A 19,796-nucleotide genomic window follows, 5' to 3' on the forward strand; every position below is an offset into this window, starting at 1 on the left:
CCAGGAGGTAATACCATTCATGTCACTGCTGCAAAACATCTCTAAATGTTTACCTTGCCTGAATAGCTCTCACAGAAAGTCCTCAGAGGAAGCTTCTCAGTAAGTCCGTGTACACTCTCTAAATCACCTGGGGTGTATAGTCTAGAATTCAGAAATAAAGCATCAGCAGCAGTGTCACCATCTCTGCGTTACAGCATCACATAAATTATCATAACATATTGCAGCTTGAAGAGGCAGTAAAAGAAATCTCATCAGTGAGTGTGTGAGGATAGATGGAGCAGAGCAGAGAGGAGGACAGGGAAGGGGAGGAGATTTAAATGGTCAGCTTGTGAAAAGGTAGTGTGGGGGCAATTAGAGGCAAGACCGGAGCTCAGAGCAGAGACTGAAAACTGTGGCTGCAAGTTCACGCATGGAGCGGATCCGACACAATTTTCTGGACTGACTAGATTCTTTTTTTTTTTTTTTTTTTGTCTTTGTGCACTGATTATGCAAAACAGCCTGCCACTATTTCATGCTGCAGAGTCAACTTAGGATTTGTTCTTTTTAAATAGGACTTTAATAACTTTTGTTTTTAGTCGGCTATTATTTGATTTTCCTCCAGCACCTCCAGATCGCTTTTGGGGCCCTTTCTCCATCAGTAAGCACAATCCTTTTTCATCAGGTTACACGCGGCAGCGGAGCTACGTGACTGCGCTCAGTCTCTGAAGCGGGAACGGGTGATTTGGAAATTCCCAGTCAGCATGTTTTTTTCTTTTTGCTGAGTAGTTTGGCACTTTTTTTCGTTGGATTGTTTTATTGTGTGCACCGGGAGCCATCGACCACCTCTCTCCACTCGCAGACATCGCGAAATGAAACTCGGTTTTGTCTTCCAGACTGCGGTGGCGCTTTATCTGCTGCTCTCACCTGCACAGGTAGGAAGTCACGATCATTGAAACCTTGTGCTCAGCAGGAAGAAAGGGGGAGTTTTTTTTTTTTGTTTTTTTTCTGCAGTTTACACTGCAAATGAGGGTCATCATACAAATATTTTTTGCAAAGTAATCATTTTGATAGAATACGCAATAACGTGCCTATTGTATGTATACTAAGTGTGCTATCAGTCCAGAATGTACATAGGGAATGGTTAACGTGGTTATAGATGATGTGGTAATAATCCGTTGTGCTTCAACACCTTTTTACGGTTTTGAATGGGCGCCATTCATCTCAGTTCATTCATAGTATGAAACGTGACAAACTGCATCACTCTGCCTGTGGAACACATGATGTAAAGTGACTCACTGTTGAATCTGGCAATGCTCACTAAGCTTATAATTACAGCTGCATCAGACTTTTCACAGACACAGATTATTCCCACTCCTGTATTATGAGTTTTTTTTATTTGTGCAGTTTGAATTTTCATAGAGGAAACACTCTGCTTTTCATGTTGGTGATAAATTCCTTAACTAAGAAATCTTTAATAAATATTTAAATGGAAATACCTTTCCTAGCTATAATTTTAATCAGATCCTGGTAGGTTGGCAAGTTGCTCAACCTGGCAGACTGAAAGTGTTGGCAGTGCATCAGGTAAAACCTGGCAAGAAAGTTTTACAGTGTTCAATTTCTCCCCTTTTCATCTGCACCTGCAGCCTTTCCCATCTTGTTTCATCTCAGCATATCTCTGCATGGTTAATGGGTACCTGTAGTTTGAATGATCATGGTGATAAGGATGAACCAGTGTGTGTGTGTGTGTGTGTGTGTGTGTGTGTGTGAAATATCTATTGAAACTTAATTTTAGGCCAGTCATATCACTGTCAGGCTGGCAGGGGATTACTGTAGTACAAAGATGTTCTGTTCTCTGTTGCCTGGCATTGCCTTTTAGTCTTAAAATGACAATGTGCCAGATCAGGACAGAGCTGAAACTGGAGTGAGAACTCATTCAAAGGCCTGCGTAGAAACACTTGTAAGAGGATGTGCAGGACTCGTGCCAACTCAGGCTCTTGAACCCATTCAGTCTCTGATTTCTTCCCGAGGTGGCTGAGGGCTGGCAGCGATCTCTGACGGCTCTCATGTTTAATGCAAAACCAGGGCATTGTTGCATCCGTCCATTCACTGCGACTGTCACACTTCATACACTGCTGCCGCCTGTTGAACTAGAAGACGGTTTCAGTTTCCCTTTTGCAAGGCTGCAGTCCACATATAGATGTTTTACACTCATAAGAAAGGCTCTCAAGGTTGAAAAAAAAGCTCAGTGTCCCACTAGATTCTCTAGCAGGAGGCTTTGCAGCTGTTGCTGAGTTGAGTGTGAGTGGGAGAGGCATGGGATCACCACATCTCCACTAATCCTCATAATCAGCTCATGGCCTGCTCAGTCAAAATAGGAGTGACAAAATCCAGGGCCCTCAGCATGAAGCAGGTTAACTGGTCCCCCGCTGCCCAAAAGACTGACAGCTAATGTAAACCATTCAAAGCTGAGATTCAACAACCTGTCAGCTCATACGGACTGTCTATGATGATCTGAGCTTGTTATTTCTGGGGGCTCTGCTTTTCTCGAACTCTTCAGTTGCCATTAATTGCATTATGTTGAAAGACCAGTTTGAAATAGAAAAGGTGTTCTGCTTTAGTGCAAAGACGTACCTAAAAATGTAGCCATAAATAAGTCTGAGGAGCTAAATACTCCACATATTTAGCAGATAAGTGACTAGCTGCTCTTTTCAAGTCATAGTGACGGAATGAGTCTTTTCTGGTAGGTGTCCCTCCTGCCAGGTCTCACAGTAAACTGTCTGGCCTCCCAAAGTGGAAAAAAGCAAACATTGGTCATGCGGTTGAGAATGCAATTTATAAATGTCTCTCTTTTGGGTTCTCTACCCATAAATATGTGTCCCGCTAATTGATAATGAGGATTTCTCATCAGTGTCGCAGCTGGAGCTGCAGTCAGCAGCCCCATGACTCATGCAGTCATTCATGTCCGCTAAGAGGTGCGGAGCGGCCAAGAGAGAGGGTGGGGTTAACTTCATGTGCTTCATAATTCTGCTTTACTACCAGGGAATTACAGTGTAGCTCAGTGTGTGTGTGTGTTGTGTGTGTATGTGGTAGAAACTTAGTCACCTTTTATGAAAGGTCTGTCATTTCAGTATGTTTGATGAAACAAGTCAAGTGATGTGCTTTTTGTGGGCCCTGCATGTTGTTTTCAGTCACATTTTTTCATATACCCATTTTCCAACAAATTAGCTCTGGACGTTGAACTGGGTCTGTTAAGGACTGTTGAAACCTTGATGCTATCTAGCGAACTAGTCTGCACTTCCAACACTTTTGCAGGAGCCATTGTAATCACGGAATTCATCATTAACGAATAGTGTTTCACAATCCAACAGAATTTAACAGTAGCAGCAAAATGGCAGATTGCATAGATTACCTACAAGCTTTTGTTCTGTTCTTACTGATATCAGCTTTTATCCAAAAGCAAGCATGAGCTAACTTTTAATCAGACCACTGTGCTGTCTTGTTTCCCCAATAATTTTCCACCTATCTATCACTGCTTTCTCCATCCTCTTAAGGTCAAGGACATTTAGTTCTGAATCACTTTGGTCACAACAGTTACGAATTGGGGGCAGAACCGAAACAAAACCAGTTTCATGTTGGTGCACAAGAGGTTGACTTGAGGTTGTGAGATTGTTATCATAGTGCAGAAGTACCCGGCCTTTTTTGGCTTGACACCTTGTAGTTAAAGGAATATTTTCTCATGTGTCATCATCACTGGCTGCAGTAGACATTCAATCAGAAGTTTATTACAAAGAGTCATTTTTCCCAACTGTTTCATTTATTTATGCTATTCACACTAAGAAAAGCAGTGATCTGATGAATGTCCAAAAAGAATGAATTTATTCTTGTTTAGCATAATTGTGCATTTTGTTGTTTTCCAATGAGTCCACGTTGGGAACCACTGGAAAACACACTGTATGTTAGCAGTATCAGTGAAAAGAAAGGAGCCATCAATACTGTTTTTATGTTTATTTTCCCCTTCTAAGCTTTAATGTTCAAGCTAACAGCAATCAGTCCTTCTTTGTAGTTAGGTAAGTTATATTGAGAGTAAAGGTGAAGTTCAGGCCTGGACATGATGTCAGTTTAGGAAGTGGTTATAGCTGAGTATGGAAATTAGGCATCTAAACCAGTGCTGATGAAAGCATAAAGTATAACAGTCATTAAGCATTTGTTAGTTAGTAAAGAAACATTACTGCTGTGTTGTCATATTTCAGCAAGCATCACAGTTGCTGATACAACTGATGTTATGTTGTGTTGTGTTGTGTTGTGTTGTGTTGTGTTGTGTTGTGTTGTGTTGTGTTGTGTTAGTTATGTTTGCTTTCTGTCAGATGGGATTCTTTCTCTTAAAACTGCACTGGTTAGATTCATACGTGGCTCTTGATAGAGGGTGGAAACACCTGGGTTTCCCTTTGGAACAATGGTGACCTCTTGGTTACTAAGTTCAACTCAGTCCGCCAGCTACAGTATTTTGTTCTTCGACACTCTCCTCTCTCCTGTTCAGTGCATTATTAGTACATACTGTACATATAAACCACATAATGTATATGTGCAGTGTGTGTGTGTGTGTGTAAACTACAGCACTGTGACTTTCACTGCTACAGATTGAAAGAGCCTTGCCAAAATCTCCAGTACCTGTTGCCTCCTGCCCACTTGGCATTTTCCCCACCTTATTAAAAAATGTAATGGTGTGTACAAACCTCCTCCTTATTGTCATAGTGATGAATGCAGGTAAAATCTTGCATCAACAAAATCAAACCTGACTGATTTTCGTCAGGGTTTCCAGGGGAAAACCGTTGAGTGGTGGAGACTTGGACATATTTCTGTGAGATCAAGAAAATCAGAGTAAGAAGAGAATTAGAGGCCTCTTTCATATGAGATTATGAAGTTCTTTGTACGTGTCTATTTCTAAGTAGAGCATTTTTCTTGGAGAAAACCATCGAAACCTGATATAGGAAAAACTTCTTGCCTAACTCATTTGACTCCACCAGACAGTTGGACTCATCACTTCAGCAGTGAGGCATGCTCCTGATGTCTCTGTGCAAAAAAAAAGGCAGTGAGCTCAGCTTCTGCTCTTATATCTGTGTATGTGAGGAAGTGACGTTACACAGGTGTTTCCTTAACGCCATCACCGCAGGCAAAACAATACTTTATCCTGACCATCTGCATTGCACACGTGTGTCTGTGTTTGTGTTCACTGTGTGTTTTTCTCATTCTTGTTCATAACTAGCCAAGTGTACTGTAGATTGCATGACGTCACATTTCCAGGAGTTATAATAGAGTTACATCAGAAAAAGGTCTCCCAAAACATCAACAGTAAACATCAGGTGCAGCTATCAGTTTCTCAGAATGAAAGAGCAACAGTTTTTGTCAAGATGCAGCTCAGTTATTGACAATAAAATATTAAAAAGTGAAGTTCCTCCTTCTCTCTGTGTCTTTGGCTCTCATACGCCTGCACATCTTTGTAGTTTAGATGTCTGCATGCTGGGCCCTGCAGTGGCAGTGACCTGCTGACTGTTGCTGTATTTCTCTCTAGTTGTAATGTCCCGGCCCAAGGGAGGGCCGCAATCAGGAAATATGGATTTCTCCTTCCTCCTGCGGAGGAGGAGGAGCGGTGGCGCTCCAGGCAGCCGTCTACTCAGCGAACTTTAATCTTCCATCTGGATGTAATTTACTGTGGTTTACACAGGGAGAACAGCGTTTACAGTAATAGAGACCACAATTACCACCGGTCAGCCTTATCTCAAGACCTGTGTCGTGCGTGTGTGTTTGTATGCGGATGCTGTTCATGGTTAAGACAGTGGTTGTGTGTGTGTGTCTTTCAGGGGACATTTGTGCATGCATTAATGGACTTATACTGAGGAAATGGTGTTTATCTAAATCAACATTTATATGGACCTTTGCTTGACCCTTTTTAACTGTTGTTGTCGTTTTCAAAAATGAGACTACTCCAAGAAAACATAATTGCTTTGAATTTTTCCAAACTCACAGCAAAATACCAAAAAAACTATATTTAATGATGTAATTATCTTTATCTAGAAAAGGCGCTTTAGGAGGAATCTTAGAGGAATAGTTTGACATTTTAGGAAATATGCATATTTGCCTTCTTTCTGAGAGGTATAGGATCAATACCACTCCCATATGTGTAAATTAAAGTCAGTGTGAAGGATTTAAGGAGCATCTATTGGCAAAAATGGTCTAAAATATTATGAACTATATTTTCATTAGTTTCTAATCACCTGAAAATATGAATCATTGTGTTTTTGTCACCTTGAGAATGAGCCGTTTATATCTAAACACAAAGCGGGTATTCTTCAGAGTCCGCCGTGTTCTGTCTACAGTAGCCTAGAAGGGACAAATTTAACACTGGCTCTAGATAGAGTTATTTGCAATTGTTTGATGCCATTAATCCTACACATTTGACCTTTAAAATAAGCTAGAGCAAATAAATTGTTATGGTCTGTTTGCATAAAGACTAGCCTGTAATCTGAATCTGAAGTGTAAAAAAAAGACAAGTGAAATTACTTATTAGAAGCCACAGACAAAAGGCATCGCTCGCTTTGAATAAAGTCACAGTAAAGTTCCTCCGTGTGCGGTGGTCAACTTTGTTTTTCCCTTTATATATTCCTGCTAACCAGCACCTGACGGTCACACTGGCTGTGCATGGCGAGTTTTGTTCATTGTAAACAAGATGTATCATTTCAGATAGTGAGCTACAGAGACTCTGGATTGTGTTTTTCGGACTAAGGCAGATTAGCTGTTTTTCGCTGTATTCCGTCTTCATGCTAAGTAAACTAAATATCTACAGGCTCTAGCTTCATAGATAATGAATAAATATTAGAGTCCAGTAGAGAGAACTAGTAATATTTTTCTTTCTGTATAGTTGACATTTATTTTAATGGTTCTGGACTTAATTCAGTAACACATTTATTTAATTATGCTACTTGGTGGCTTTATATTCACCCAACTAAAAGTCTGTCTAATTTGTAGAATAACTCTAGCTTTGAAAGGCTCCATTCACTCAAATTAATTGAGAAAATGTTAAGGCACGTTCTCCACATGCTCTATTGAAGTTTGTTGGTGTTTTGGCAGTGCTCTATGATCACAAGCCCTGACCTGACCACCCCAGAGACCCAGCTGGATACTGTCAGGCCTGTAATGGCACCGCTGTCGTTGTAGGTTCGCCCACCTCGTGTATACAAAACAGAAGCTGGTTTTCTTTTGTAGTGGTAGAGAATAGATACAGTGACCTGCAGGCCCCTGTGGGAGGCCTGAGAATTAATGTCGCAGTCATGGTGTTGATGATGTGGAATCTGGCTCTCGATAAAGGATGGATGAGGACGATCAGAGAGGCAGGGAGGTCGCTGTGGTTCTCACTCGTCTAGCCGTCTCTGTGTTTGTATTCACTTGTTCTGCTTTAGCGCTCTCTGTCCTGTGTGGTCTCTGGTTCAGAGTCAAGCTGTGGACGTGCCAAAATCAGGACACAGCTCCTTCCCGGCTATATGTTTTCAGAGAGTTAGAGATGCAGGTGCCTTACTGGTCTGGATTACAGCTGGGATGTTTGCCAGTTGTTATATTTTTTTTGCTGAACTCTGCATGCATCCCCCAAATCACCAAACACTGCTCAAAAGCAATTACAAAACCACAAGTCTGCATCTCATCCATGGTCTGTTTATCCACGCTGTCACCCTCACCGAATAAGGTTAAATTTGAAAGTAGACCCTTTTGGAAAGCAATGTAAATAATGGCATGATGCCCAATCTAGCTGGGATGATTATTTGCTCAAGTTAAGAAAGATTAAATAGGGGTTTTCCACAAAACAAAGTCCAAATTTAACCAAGTACATTGTGCTCCTGTTTAGCGAAACCCTCACACTAAAAAAATTGTCTAAATCTCATGTAGTTTCCTGTTAGAGTTGATTCTGTTGAAAGTCCTCCTCAGTCCTCACTCAGCTGATTCAGCTTGACAGTGACCATTGTGCAAGCTGTTGGAGTTTGTCACAGATAATGAAGGAAGCTTGTTGGAAGAGTACAAATACTTCATTAGTCAATGATACTCGGTGGTAAGAGCTTCAACTTCCACCTTGTATCACTCCCACTAATAATTGTGTACGAACTGCTAATATTTTTTATTGCTAATATTATGTTCTTGGTTTAATTTTTCTCCCCTAACAATTTCTCCAAACTACGTTTACATGCAGTCAAGTCGAGATGCGGTTAGCTCGACTAGGCCATTTAATTGGACCACTGTCCTCGTCCCAGTATACAAGCACCGGGGGAGAATCGATTTATTGATGGAAGTATGTCAGACTTTGCCACAATGGGTGACTATTGGACCTTTTTCTGGTTGAACTCTTAATTCGCATACCAAACAAGTTAGCAAGTGGCAAACGGGTTGCATGTTGAACAGTGAAAACACTGATCACTTTTCATCACTTTACATTTCGTACGTACTTTATGGTTTACTTGGCACCTTAGTCTTGTTTAGTTTTCTTCTGTTTGTCCTCTGCTTTCGTTTTTCCTGGCATTCTTCTTTGAGTTTAAACAGTTGTACTTCCAGGTCAATGTCCGGCACGGGGACTATGGAGCATGCTCAGAACACCTGGCCAGTTCAGGTCCATTTGAGACGTAAACATGACGGAGTGCATTATCTGGGTGTGTTGGTCCAACCTTGAGAAATTCAATTCAGAACGATTTCAGTCGAACTAACATGTTAACGTGTATTTTCAAAGTCCAGTCCAATACAATAATTCAGCTTTTTCTAACATCATCATCAAGCGTACTGTTGATTTCGATGAAAAATAAAATACTCATGTTCAACATGTTGTCAATGTGACAACAACAATAGGCGTGATCTAACAAGCAAGTCATCGTCATCATCATCATCATATAAAAACCTAAATCAACATCTTTTATGATACTCCACTTTATCCAGCCTAAAGTGGCTGTTTGATGACTAACAGTTCTTCGCACTTCCTCATTGGCTTTATTTATCAGCCTCAGAGGTCGGTGGCGACATTCCTGTGCTGGCACACAGGAAGCGTTGCATTTTTTTGTCAACCAGCCAGTGCTAACAGGGTGAGAGATCATCGCGACGAAAGTGCAATAAGGGGTATTGCTAAAGCTTGGCGAAAAAAAGAAGTAAACTCCAAGTAAAGTTTCTGGAATGAAATCTCCAGATATATAAGAAAGTTTGCATTCAGTGGAATGATTCAAGTCTAAATAAGACTCAAAGATGAGATGCAGAGTGCTCACCTGAAGACATACGTTATAAGCATGCATCCACAATATTGTCACTGCTAGAGTGAGGTGACAAAAGTTCTGCATGCCAGCTTTATAAGAATGAAAACATATTTTTCATGCAAAAGGGAGTATATTTTGTAAAACTGCATGTATTACCACCATTTTGCATTTTCCCTTGATGAAAGTACAATGAAATGAAAGAGTGTGTTCATAATTGTTGAATATTGGTTGATTCCTACATAGAACATTTTTAGTTTGATATAACTTGGAAGCAAAACATGGCTCAACCTTACATTCACTGTTTTGTAATCTAAAAGAGAAGAGAAACTTAGATGACTTATTCCAGTACTGCGTAATTTTCCTGTCCAGTCATCAAAAAAAAGTTGTCCCACTTATTCAGGCTTGACTAGCAAAGAAACCAATCTGCGTTTAATTTTTTAATACTTAATTTTATCTGTACGTCGTCTCTGTTTTCTTTAAGAAACGCACTGTGGAGAATGTTGGCTGGTGTCCAGATCTTTTTGGCCAGTGGCCATCGTACCTGCTGAGGAAATGCTCCCCCTCCCCCTCCCCAGCCTGACCCTCAAAGTTGAAAAATCTTTTATGACCATTATGCTGGGTCCCCATCATGTTTTGTTTTTGCTCCCTACGCATGCTGCCCTTCCTCTGACAGATGGAGTTAAGCGAAGAGGTTAAAGATGACGCAGTTCAGCTGTGTGGGAGTGGAGAGTAATGAGGCCCGGAGCCTCTGTGGCCTGACAGCAGGAGCCCAGGGACACAACAGGTCCTCTGATCTGACCCAGAGGACAGAGCCAACTCTCAGCCAGCAGCTTACAAACTTTCACTGGAGACTTCACAAACATAGGAGACTATTTTTTACAGTGGCTCAATCAAGCATGCCGACCCTTAGTGAGTATAGATGTTGTATTTGTTTTAATCTAATCTCTTTCTCAAACTAACTGCTCATCATTAATCTGTAATCTGGCCAGAACAACACATACTGTGCTGCTTTGCAAAAGGTCCCTGAAAAGTCAAGAGCTGAAAACGCCTTGTACAACTATGAGATCAGAGTGGGCTGCGGGTGCACGACCCTGATTAAATAACCAACATGTTAATTATCCAGTGAGAACAACCTCTCAACAAAAGTTCTCTGGCTGGAGGGCCAGCATTAAAACAGCTGGACAATTAATCAAGACGGTTTTGATGTTCAACATTTCCTTTCCCATTTCGCATAATAAACTGAAAAATGACTTTTTAATCTTGTTTTTCAGAGTATTGAGCAATGTTACGGAATTTTTTGGTCCTGCAGTTTGTTTTTTTATTTTAATTATTTAAAAAAAGATTCTGAAGAAAAAATAAGAGGTGTTGCACTGCGTCAAGAAACTTGGTGTTTGTACTAGTAATAAAATCGGGTACTCTTCCAGGATAGGGCAGTTGTGGTAAAAGAATAAAAAAGCAATGAATTTCCAGCTTACTTAATGTGGAGGTCCATGTTATAGGTTGGCAGTCTGAAAAATACCTTAGGCACTGTGATTGTAAGTAAAAATCCTTTATTGTCGTATAGATTTTTCTTTATATATTCGATGATGCTAAATAAGATGAATAAATTTAACCTCCAGCCGCAATTTATCCATCTATTTATATTATTCATTTATTATTAATGTTTTTATTTCCCTCTACAGCTACTTTTTGATTTGTTTTTGTGTATTGCCCAGCCAGGCCAGCCTTTGATGTTTAATGTAGCATCAGCAACAATGTACTTTGCATTCGATCATGCAAGAAATTAAGCCTGCAAGATTCAGCTCAGGGAGAGATTTTTCCTGTTGCGTAATGGTAAAAAGGGATCTTTACTAGCCAGGCCCACTTCACAATAATGATGTTTGCAGCTTGTGTATTTGTGTGCATTATCATTGTGAAATGACGTCCTGGAGATGATCTATTGTGGTGTGAACTACCACAAAAGCGGTTTTGAGTACCTTGTCAGGTGTTTGTATGTCTTTTACAGATGTCTGTGGACAGCTTTTATCACCACGATATTGTCACAATCCATGCAAGATGCACGCACTAAACTTCACAGGTGTGTAGCTGAGATCTAAATGAAGGCCAACAAAAAAACAAGGTGTGGTCCGACCAGGGGGGCTGGAAATAAGGAGAAGGAGATCGGGAAGGGGTCAGTGTCCCTCTACTTTACGCCTCTGACTCACATTAATTTGAAGTGGCGGATTGCTGTTTCATGGCTGAAATGATTGCATCACAAGAAGGTCTCCAGATTGCTTTTGTTGTTGTTACTGTTTTCAGTCAGGACTGTAATGTGGCTTTTTAAGTGATTTCACTGCAGCTTTTGTGTTTCCCCACATGTTGTAAATGTAATGCACACAAAGAGGTATTCCATTATTAGCCAAGTGTAGAGGAACTTATAATGAGGTCGAGTAAAGTTTACTTGGATTGCCTTTAATAACAGTTAAGTCTCAAAGGTCTTAACACCCAGTTTATGAAAACAATAAATGAAAATGACATACAGCAATGTGAGATTCAAAACTCCCTGAACGAGGTCATCAGGGAACAAAGTGAAAGAAACCTACTCACAACCACTTAGGAAGATTCTGGGATTTATTGGACAAGTTTATACACATTTATTGATGTAAAGTGGTTCTCCCTTCCCCAGAGCTGAATTACCTCCCAGTCACCATTAATCACACAGTATTACTGTAAGTGCACGAGGAGGAAGAAATGGCTACGTGAGGATCTTCATGCAGTCTTCTATAATCTGGCAGCTTCTCGTGGGCAGCTCACTCCTCTGTTCTCAACCACAGGAGGTGCCAACGATGCCTCCTCGCCACGTCAAAGCTTAACCCATGACCAAGGTCAGAAAATCCTCCCCACCTCACCACATTCTGTCGGCCACTGAGGAGCCAGAGCCAAAAAGCCCTTGTGATGTGGAGCAGCAAAAGAAGAGAGTGCAGATCATATGCCAATTAACACTGGAAAAGGATTTATTTTATAAGCCTGGCATCGCAGGAGAGGATAAAAAAAAAAAAATAATCAATGCCCGCAGACAGTGGAAGTGACTTTTAACAATAACTTAAACTGAACTGTGACTTTCTCATGCTGTGAAAGAGTCCGATTCTGCTCGCAGAGCTCTCTCCTGTGGTGCTGTTGTGAAGCCGACACAGTTCAATGAACTCTATAGAGCAGCTCTTCTGTCAGATGAACAGCTGTACATTCAGATGTCCAGCCGCCACTTTGGGGGGAAAAAAAGGAGATGCTTAAAGAGATTGCCAGACACAGGGAGGACTGCACCTAAGTGGTTGACTGGAAGCTCCTCCATTGTCGCACAGTACGTTCTGTTACAGCAAAGACAGATCTGTCCCAAATATAGAGCCTTCCCTGCCACTTATCTCAGTGACAGTTTTACAAGAAGCTCTGAAATGTTTGTGTGAGTGTGAATGCATCATCATCATCAAAGCAGGACATTCCTCTTTAATCACATTGTTTGGAAAAAGAGCGTAGCAATGCGCTGACAGATGCTATCCTCACCCTCAAACTAATTCTGGTCCATAACAGGAAGTAGAAGCATTTCAGCAACAGATGGTGTAAAAAGCAAAAGTCCTTTACTGGCACTATTTGGGAAAGTTCTTGCCTGTCTGTGTGCTATTATATAACAACTTTTGGTAACTTTCCGTTAATCTCACTATCAGCGTGCACAAAGACTGTGTTGCAGTATAAATGTCACCAGGTGTGAACTGAAATGTAACACCAGGGATGAGGAGAGATTACTGAAACAGGTTGTCTGTCGCCGGTCCGGCTCTTCTGCTCGAGGGTATTTTATCAAACGTTAGATTTCCCTTCCTGAGATGGAGTCAACTGGAGGTTTTGTGTTTTCCCAGGCGAATGAGAAATGTACTCTGTTTATCATGGGATGATGGGAAAAAATCAAGACGGAGGGGGAAAGCATCAATGGGAAAATAAATATTGAGCTGAATCTTACACCACAGGAAACAGGTTTTGAACCTAAACAGTTGGGCACGCAGAGGAATGTGATATATATGAGAGACTGGAAGCGCTGCTTGTCAGAAAGACTTTTCCACTGCAGGCTGGAAAAGAAGGTGTGGATCATCCGCTTTACTTCACTGCAGTTCCAGGTATCACCACCAGAGGACGAAGAGTGTGTGATGTTGGAAAAGGCGTTTTTTTTTTTCACATGGACACATGAAATGAGGGGTTATGGGGTCGTCTGCCAGAAATGTTTGATCATCATACACTTTTTATGCACCAGTGTGTGCCTTTTGTGCATCAATTTATGGTGTAAATATCTTTAATTTTGTCAAACGTAAAAGTCTTCTGCTGCTTTCATGTTTTTATTGGAAGGTACCACGGCCGCAGCACCAAATTCAGTCTCTGTGGGCCCCCCACCCTTCCTCTCTTGATCCATTTGATCCATGTCTCTCTGACACATCTTTTTTTTAAAGGTCAATTTCTTCTTTCTTTCTTTCTTTCTTTCTTTCTTTCTTTCTTTCTTTCTTTTGAATCCTGGTGCAGTGGCAGACAAAACCATATTGGGCCTTTAAGGAATGAGAGGGGCCTCCGTCAGCTCTTGCTTTTTTTCCCCTTTTTTTAAGTATTTGAATTTCTGTCTTTCAAATGATTTATTCAGCCAGTTTCAATGTAGTTATGGCACTAATTATTTAGAGATCAAAATTACAAACAAAAATAAACTCTTCATTTTTGGTTCATTTTTACATGTTTGCCACCATTTGTGCGTCAGTCTCAGCCTTTTAAACTGGATGCTCAGCTACAGAGATTTGGGGTTTTACACTGTAATACATAGTCACAGCAAACCTGAATGACTAATCAACATTGTTTCTGTTTTGCAGAGTCTTCCTGTGACAAACATAACCAATACAACTGAAGGTAAGAATTTCTTCTTGTTTTATGTCTGAAATTGTAAGTGTTGGGGGTGTTCCTTTTAAAACATCGTTTTACAGCAAAAAGTAGTTACAGCTATTTTATTGAACCATATTTTTACAGTGTTTGAAGTAGAAACTAAAGTGTGATGCAAACCAAATGAACCGTTGACCTGAAGTGTATTCATTCATACTGTGTGTGTCATGCACTGTTGAGAAATATGAATAGCAAAGCTCTTTAGTCTTGTTAGTCAATTAGTTTGATTTGACTTTAGAGAATAAGAGGACATGTCTTGACTAGCAGGCATTAGTCAGCCGCTTTTACTTTCTCCCCCATATCTACCTCAACTCACACATAACCATAAATTAATGCTGCTAAAAGAGAGGCAAATCAAATATTTAACTCAGTATTTAACGTTTTAAGCAGATGGATTAGAGGACATAGATAAGAAAAGGTCTAAAGAGCAGCAGATATACTGTAAGCTCAGGAGCTTTAACTTGGCCAGTGAATGGGCCTTTTGCGCTGTACAGCATTATAGTTCGTGGCCTCATCTGTCCCTCTGCCGTAGATGCTTCCCCAGCCGTCTCCTCCCAGCCTGTCTGCTTTTATAAACAGCTGTTGTGGTGTCAGGCTCCATTGGATGACCCCTGGGGTCACAGCAGTCCCAGAGGTGCCTGTGGGGCGACTCAGCTCCAGCTCCAGCAGGGTTCTGTTCATGGCCATGTTTCCAATGTTTGTTTTCTCTTCCTTCTCTGTTTGTTCGGACGTAGTTGTCCCTGTTCCTCCCCCACAGACTTTGCAACTGGGACTCTTTCACACATATACTCCCACAGGAAAGCGTACTGTACATTACATAAACATTTTTACTTCAAAATGAAAACAGGATACACACTGGCATATTGCAACTGGTTTTATGTTTCTGTGTGCATGGTATAAGGTTGCCATTGTTGGATAATCGAGGTCATTGCTGATACTGTTTGAGTATGGTCTGTAAAGGAGCTGTTTGTGACATTAAGACCATTAATAAAACGGCAAACCAGTAACTTTGAGGTAAAGATACAGAGTAATGACATCCTGAGTACAGTATCATGCTTACTCTCTGTGTGTTGTAATCCAACCCTCTTTGTTTGATGTTGTAGTAGACAAACTGACGGGCATGTGTGAGCCCCTGTGTGTTTGTTCCACTGGCTAGCTAATTGCTGCCATCTTGCACTGCGCTCATATGGTGGTTTCCACAAATTTCAGGACATTGGCATGCAGAAGTGTAGTACCTAGCCTCCATTTTTCCCCTTGTTAATACTGTTAGCTCTGTCAGCACTGTTGCCATTGTTGGCACTGTTCCTTAAGTTAGCACTGTTAGGTCAGCAAACTCCATGTTGAGACCTACGCTCAGACAATCCAGCTTCAGACTATTAATCACAGATACACCCTGAATGTTGCAGTAGTTCTTTTCCCTTTACAAGTTTAATTATGTTTCACATACAAAAATTAAAATAAGTTTGATGTCAGTTGCACTCTGCGCTATGAACTTCAGCTATAAAGACGGATAAGCGGACAGAACATGACTCAGACAGGAAAATTCAAAATAAGATCTTTTCTTTGTCCAGCCTTTTTCTCCAAGACATGATGACATTTTTACCATTTTAAATTTAGCTCAATAGTCTTCGTTGTCTTAGCCTAATCTAAGATATGTTAATGCACTTTTCCCTCTTCCTCAGTAATCTGTTTTCTACTGAAATAATCAGCTCCTGAGATAACCGTAAGATCCAAAAGAAAAGTCTAACCTCTGTGTAGTTTTTTTTGTTCTCAGCGTTCAGAAACCTTAGAGAAACCTATGAGCACAGCAAATAAACCATGCTGATTTTAATCCTTTCTTATTTTTCCTAAGGATGGGTTTAGGAGAAACAGATCAGAATTTAGTAATCTCTAAATAAGAAGCTCTTTTATTTCTGACAAGACAAAAAAAATACAATGTTGAGCACCAAAATTTGCATTTGGGAATGCAGTAATACACTGATCTGAAGTCAGTCATACTCAGCCGCCTACTCTCAACAGCAGTGCTGATGTTCCAAGAAGTGTGGGGTCGCAGCTTCTGCCGGACCATTGAGAAGCTGGTGGAGGTGGTTCAGGAGTACCCGACGGAGGTGGAGCACATATACAGCCCCGCCTGTGTGCCGCTGGTGAGGTGTGCAGGTTGCTGTGGGGACGAGAACCTAGAGTGCCATCCGACCCAAACCACAAACGTCACCATGCAGGTAAGCTGAGGGCATTGTGCAATATAATTGCTGTTATTAAATGTGTGTGTTCTATTACTGCACGTACTGCACTTGTTTCTATTGATATTCTGAACTGGTTTTATCCCTCAGCTGTTAAAAATCAGGCCATCAGAGGCGGGTAAAGAATATGTTGAGATGACGTTTGTGGAGCATCAGACATGTGAATGTAGGTAAGAAAACAAGTCATGATTTGTAATAAGAAATATTCATAAGTATGGAAATACAAACTCTGTCTCCTGAGAAATGGCAGTAACTCTTTGAAAACCTAAACAAATGGCTTGATTTCTTTCAAAAACATGGGAAGAAGGCAATGAGCAGTTCGAGAAGAAATGAACCAAGAAATTGGTAAAAAGTTACCAAAAAAAAATTACCTGAAATTTATCACACACACAAAAAAAAGACAAAGAAAGAAAACGAAATATACAAACAAAAACAAACAAGGAAATGACTTGGGAAAAAGTGCTTGGGAAAAAAAATACAGAGAAAAGTTAAATATTTTTAAATATACATTTTTGGTAATTGTAAATACAGTTTCTTGACATTTTTTCCTGCATTAAAAGATTCTAAATCTATTAAGTTCTTGCAATTTATAGCACATTTCTTGCGAAGCTGCTTATAGCCTTTTTCCTATGATTTCAAAAGAAATCAAACCAATTTGCTCACCGTTCAAAGATATAAATACATCTGAAAGTAACTGAACTGAGTGCAGCACAATAAAAGTCATGTCTATCCAGGTTTCAACACCTTAATATTCTTCTAATTTACAATAGCAAAGTAGTGCTATCTGACTTTTTTTTATCAGCATAATGTGGGAACACCTCTAATAAATGTACCTGCCAAGATGCAAAATGCTCACACTGAACATATCTGCAAAAAGACTAAAAGTGAGCACAATCAAGCAATTATGTTTCCTACATTTTTTTTTTCCAAACAGATTAATAGCACATAAACATCATTTCTGGGAGACAGGGTTGGCAAATATTTAGAATGACTATCAAATGATATTGCACCTGGATGTTCTTTCTAATTTATTGATTTGTCCCTCAGAGTCAGGAAACCTATTGCAAAGGTTGAAAGGTAAGAACACGAATAACTGCCACAACATCAGTTTTGAGATTGTTGCTGAGAAAAATCATTTTCATCTGACAGACTTGAGGCTTATTGTTTATTTTGTTTTTAGGAAAAGGCAAAGAGGAAGAGGAAGGAAGAGAAAGGAGAAACAAAAAACAAAAGAATGTGACAGGTGATGATGCAATCTGGACTAAAAGATATTTATATTCTTTCTATCACTTAACGACATTAAAAATGTTTTTTTATTGTATTTTTTATTGTATTTTTCAGGTGCCAGAACCCTCGCAGGTAACTGCAGTGGCGGCCCAACCCCCAGTTGCAGTGTGGCTCGATATTTATTTCCAACCCAGCAACAGCATCCAGAGTCTCCTCCGCTCATCTTTCAACACTGTGTCTGCAGCAAGAGACTCAAACAGCTGGGTTGTTTTGCCGACATGCCCTCCTGCTGACGGGCGGGCAGAGCATCTGCAATGACAAGCTTCAACAGGAAGTGTGTTTTGATTGGTGGAAACACTGCTGTTACACACCCGACACAATGGACATCCCTGGGAGCCAGTGCAATGTAGAACCAAACAGACCGACTGACGCCTTCTCTTTTATACTAGTTATTACTGTACCAGTTATTGTAATTTGGTCATTTCTGTGGTATTTAAAGGTGGTGACACTTGTTTAAATCTATATTTATTGATACAACTGAATATATTTCGACTTGCAACCTCTAAAAAGTTTTTCATCCTTTGTTTGGACATTATCCAAGAAGCCTTGACTTGTCATAGCAGCATATGTTGGACTGAGTGTGCGGCTGCTCTGTACATGCAATAATGAAATGTCTCCCTCTAGTGTTTATGGAAACAGTGTTCAAAGCTGCTCTGTGCAAAAGTGTTGACGTAGGACAGTGTTGTCAGTCACAATCAGTTACTTGATCAGCTAATTGGAAACTTCTCCCTTTTACTTATGGACATACCTTGCTCCCTCGTTGGCACCATGTGACCAGGCAAGAGTCTGAAATGTGCTACTGTCAGTTTGGACTTAAAAGTGATGTGTTTAAGATTTAGGGGGATTTGGTGGCGTGTAGTGGTTAATTTCAGAATTTTACCTTGAGCCAAATTATTCACAGAGGTCTCCTCTTCAAAGCAAACTGACCTGGTGCTTAAAACCGGTAAAAACATAGAATAAAGCAGTTTCTTGTTACAAATCAGTGTATTTCTGATGCTGTTTGGCATCTTCTGGTGTCTTGCACACCACATACTATTTTGTGCACACCCCTTTTCTCCGATAACATAATGTGTGCTCACCTGTTTTTCACGTTACAAACTGGTGTAACTCTGGAGCTGCTTTTGCAGATAGGCTTGTTACTACGTTGGCCAATTTGAAAATGCAAATAACCCTATCTGGATCCAGTGTTTGGTTTGGTTCAGGGCTACTTTAGAAAGGTGGTGGTGCAACATGACGATCTCCATAAAGGAGGACCTGCTCCCGACGTAACTATAACCGTCTCATTCTAAAGTAAGGAAATACAATAATTCTTATTTTTAAGTGATTATACATCAGAGAAAACACGTTATATCATATTCCATTTCTGCCAGTATATCCCTTTAAATCCTACACACTGGACCTTTAAATAAAAACAACACTTATCAGAAAAACCTATCAACTAAAGACGTGTCCAAAGACGATTGTGTATATGATAAAGAAAACTGTCAAAAATCTAAATTGTTCTTTGAAATCTTTCTCTCTTTTTCCATTTTTGAGGTTCAGATCATATCAGATAACATCATTTTATTTCAAATCACTCCAGGAAGTGTGCAGTGTAGCCTAGTAGAAATGAGCAAATAAATAGGCTGCTACAGCAATCAAGATGCTCAAGCAGAACTCATTTGATATCGATGCCTGTTAAAGAGTATCAGTTACAGTTTTATTTTATTTTATTTCTTTTTTAAATTTGCTGTGAATGCAAGTTCCTCACAGATATCAAAGCATTTCTGTGCTTTGTGTCATTAAACAGCACACGTGTGTCCACACTGGTGACACTAGACTCCCGTAAGCCCACACCTAAGGTGTCTTCCTCACTCTTTTTGGAAACACTACAATAGGGAAGGGATCGTAGTTATGTAAAATTATGTTCTTTTTATTTTTTATTTCATGTACTACACAAAGAAAATCTATGAAAGTGTACAAAATAACATTTCTACTGTGTTAGTGTTTTTATTTCATTTAAATATTTATTTTGTAATTAAAGTGTTACGGTTGTCAGTGTTTTTTCTTGTGTGAATTATTTTATTAAATACAG

At 40.1% G+C, this 19,796-nt stretch overlaps 1 protein-coding gene across 1 annotated transcript; it reads left to right on the plus strand.

The window, feature by feature from the left end:
- The first annotated feature begins 352 nt into the window (after nt 1-352).
- pgfb (placental growth factor b) lies at nt 353-17,955 on the plus strand. Its single transcript, XM_042500780.1, has 8 exons — nt 353-911; nt 14,129-14,165; nt 16,215-16,414; nt 16,526-16,605; nt 17,483-17,512; nt 17,616-17,630; nt 17,777-17,794; nt 17,907-17,955. Exons 1-8 carry the CDS (start codon nt 849-851, stop codon nt 17,953-17,955), a joined length of 492 nt encoding a protein of 163 aa, XP_042356714.1. The 5' UTR covers nt 353-848.
- The last annotated feature ends 1,841 nt before the right edge of the window (nt 17,956-19,796 follow it).

Source organism: Plectropomus leopardus, chromosome 14 (genome assembly GCF_008729295.1).
Source record: "Plectropomus leopardus isolate mb chromosome 14, YSFRI_Pleo_2.0, whole genome shotgun sequence".
Taxonomy (NCBI): domain Eukaryota; kingdom Metazoa; phylum Chordata; class Actinopteri; order Perciformes; family Serranidae; genus Plectropomus; species Plectropomus leopardus.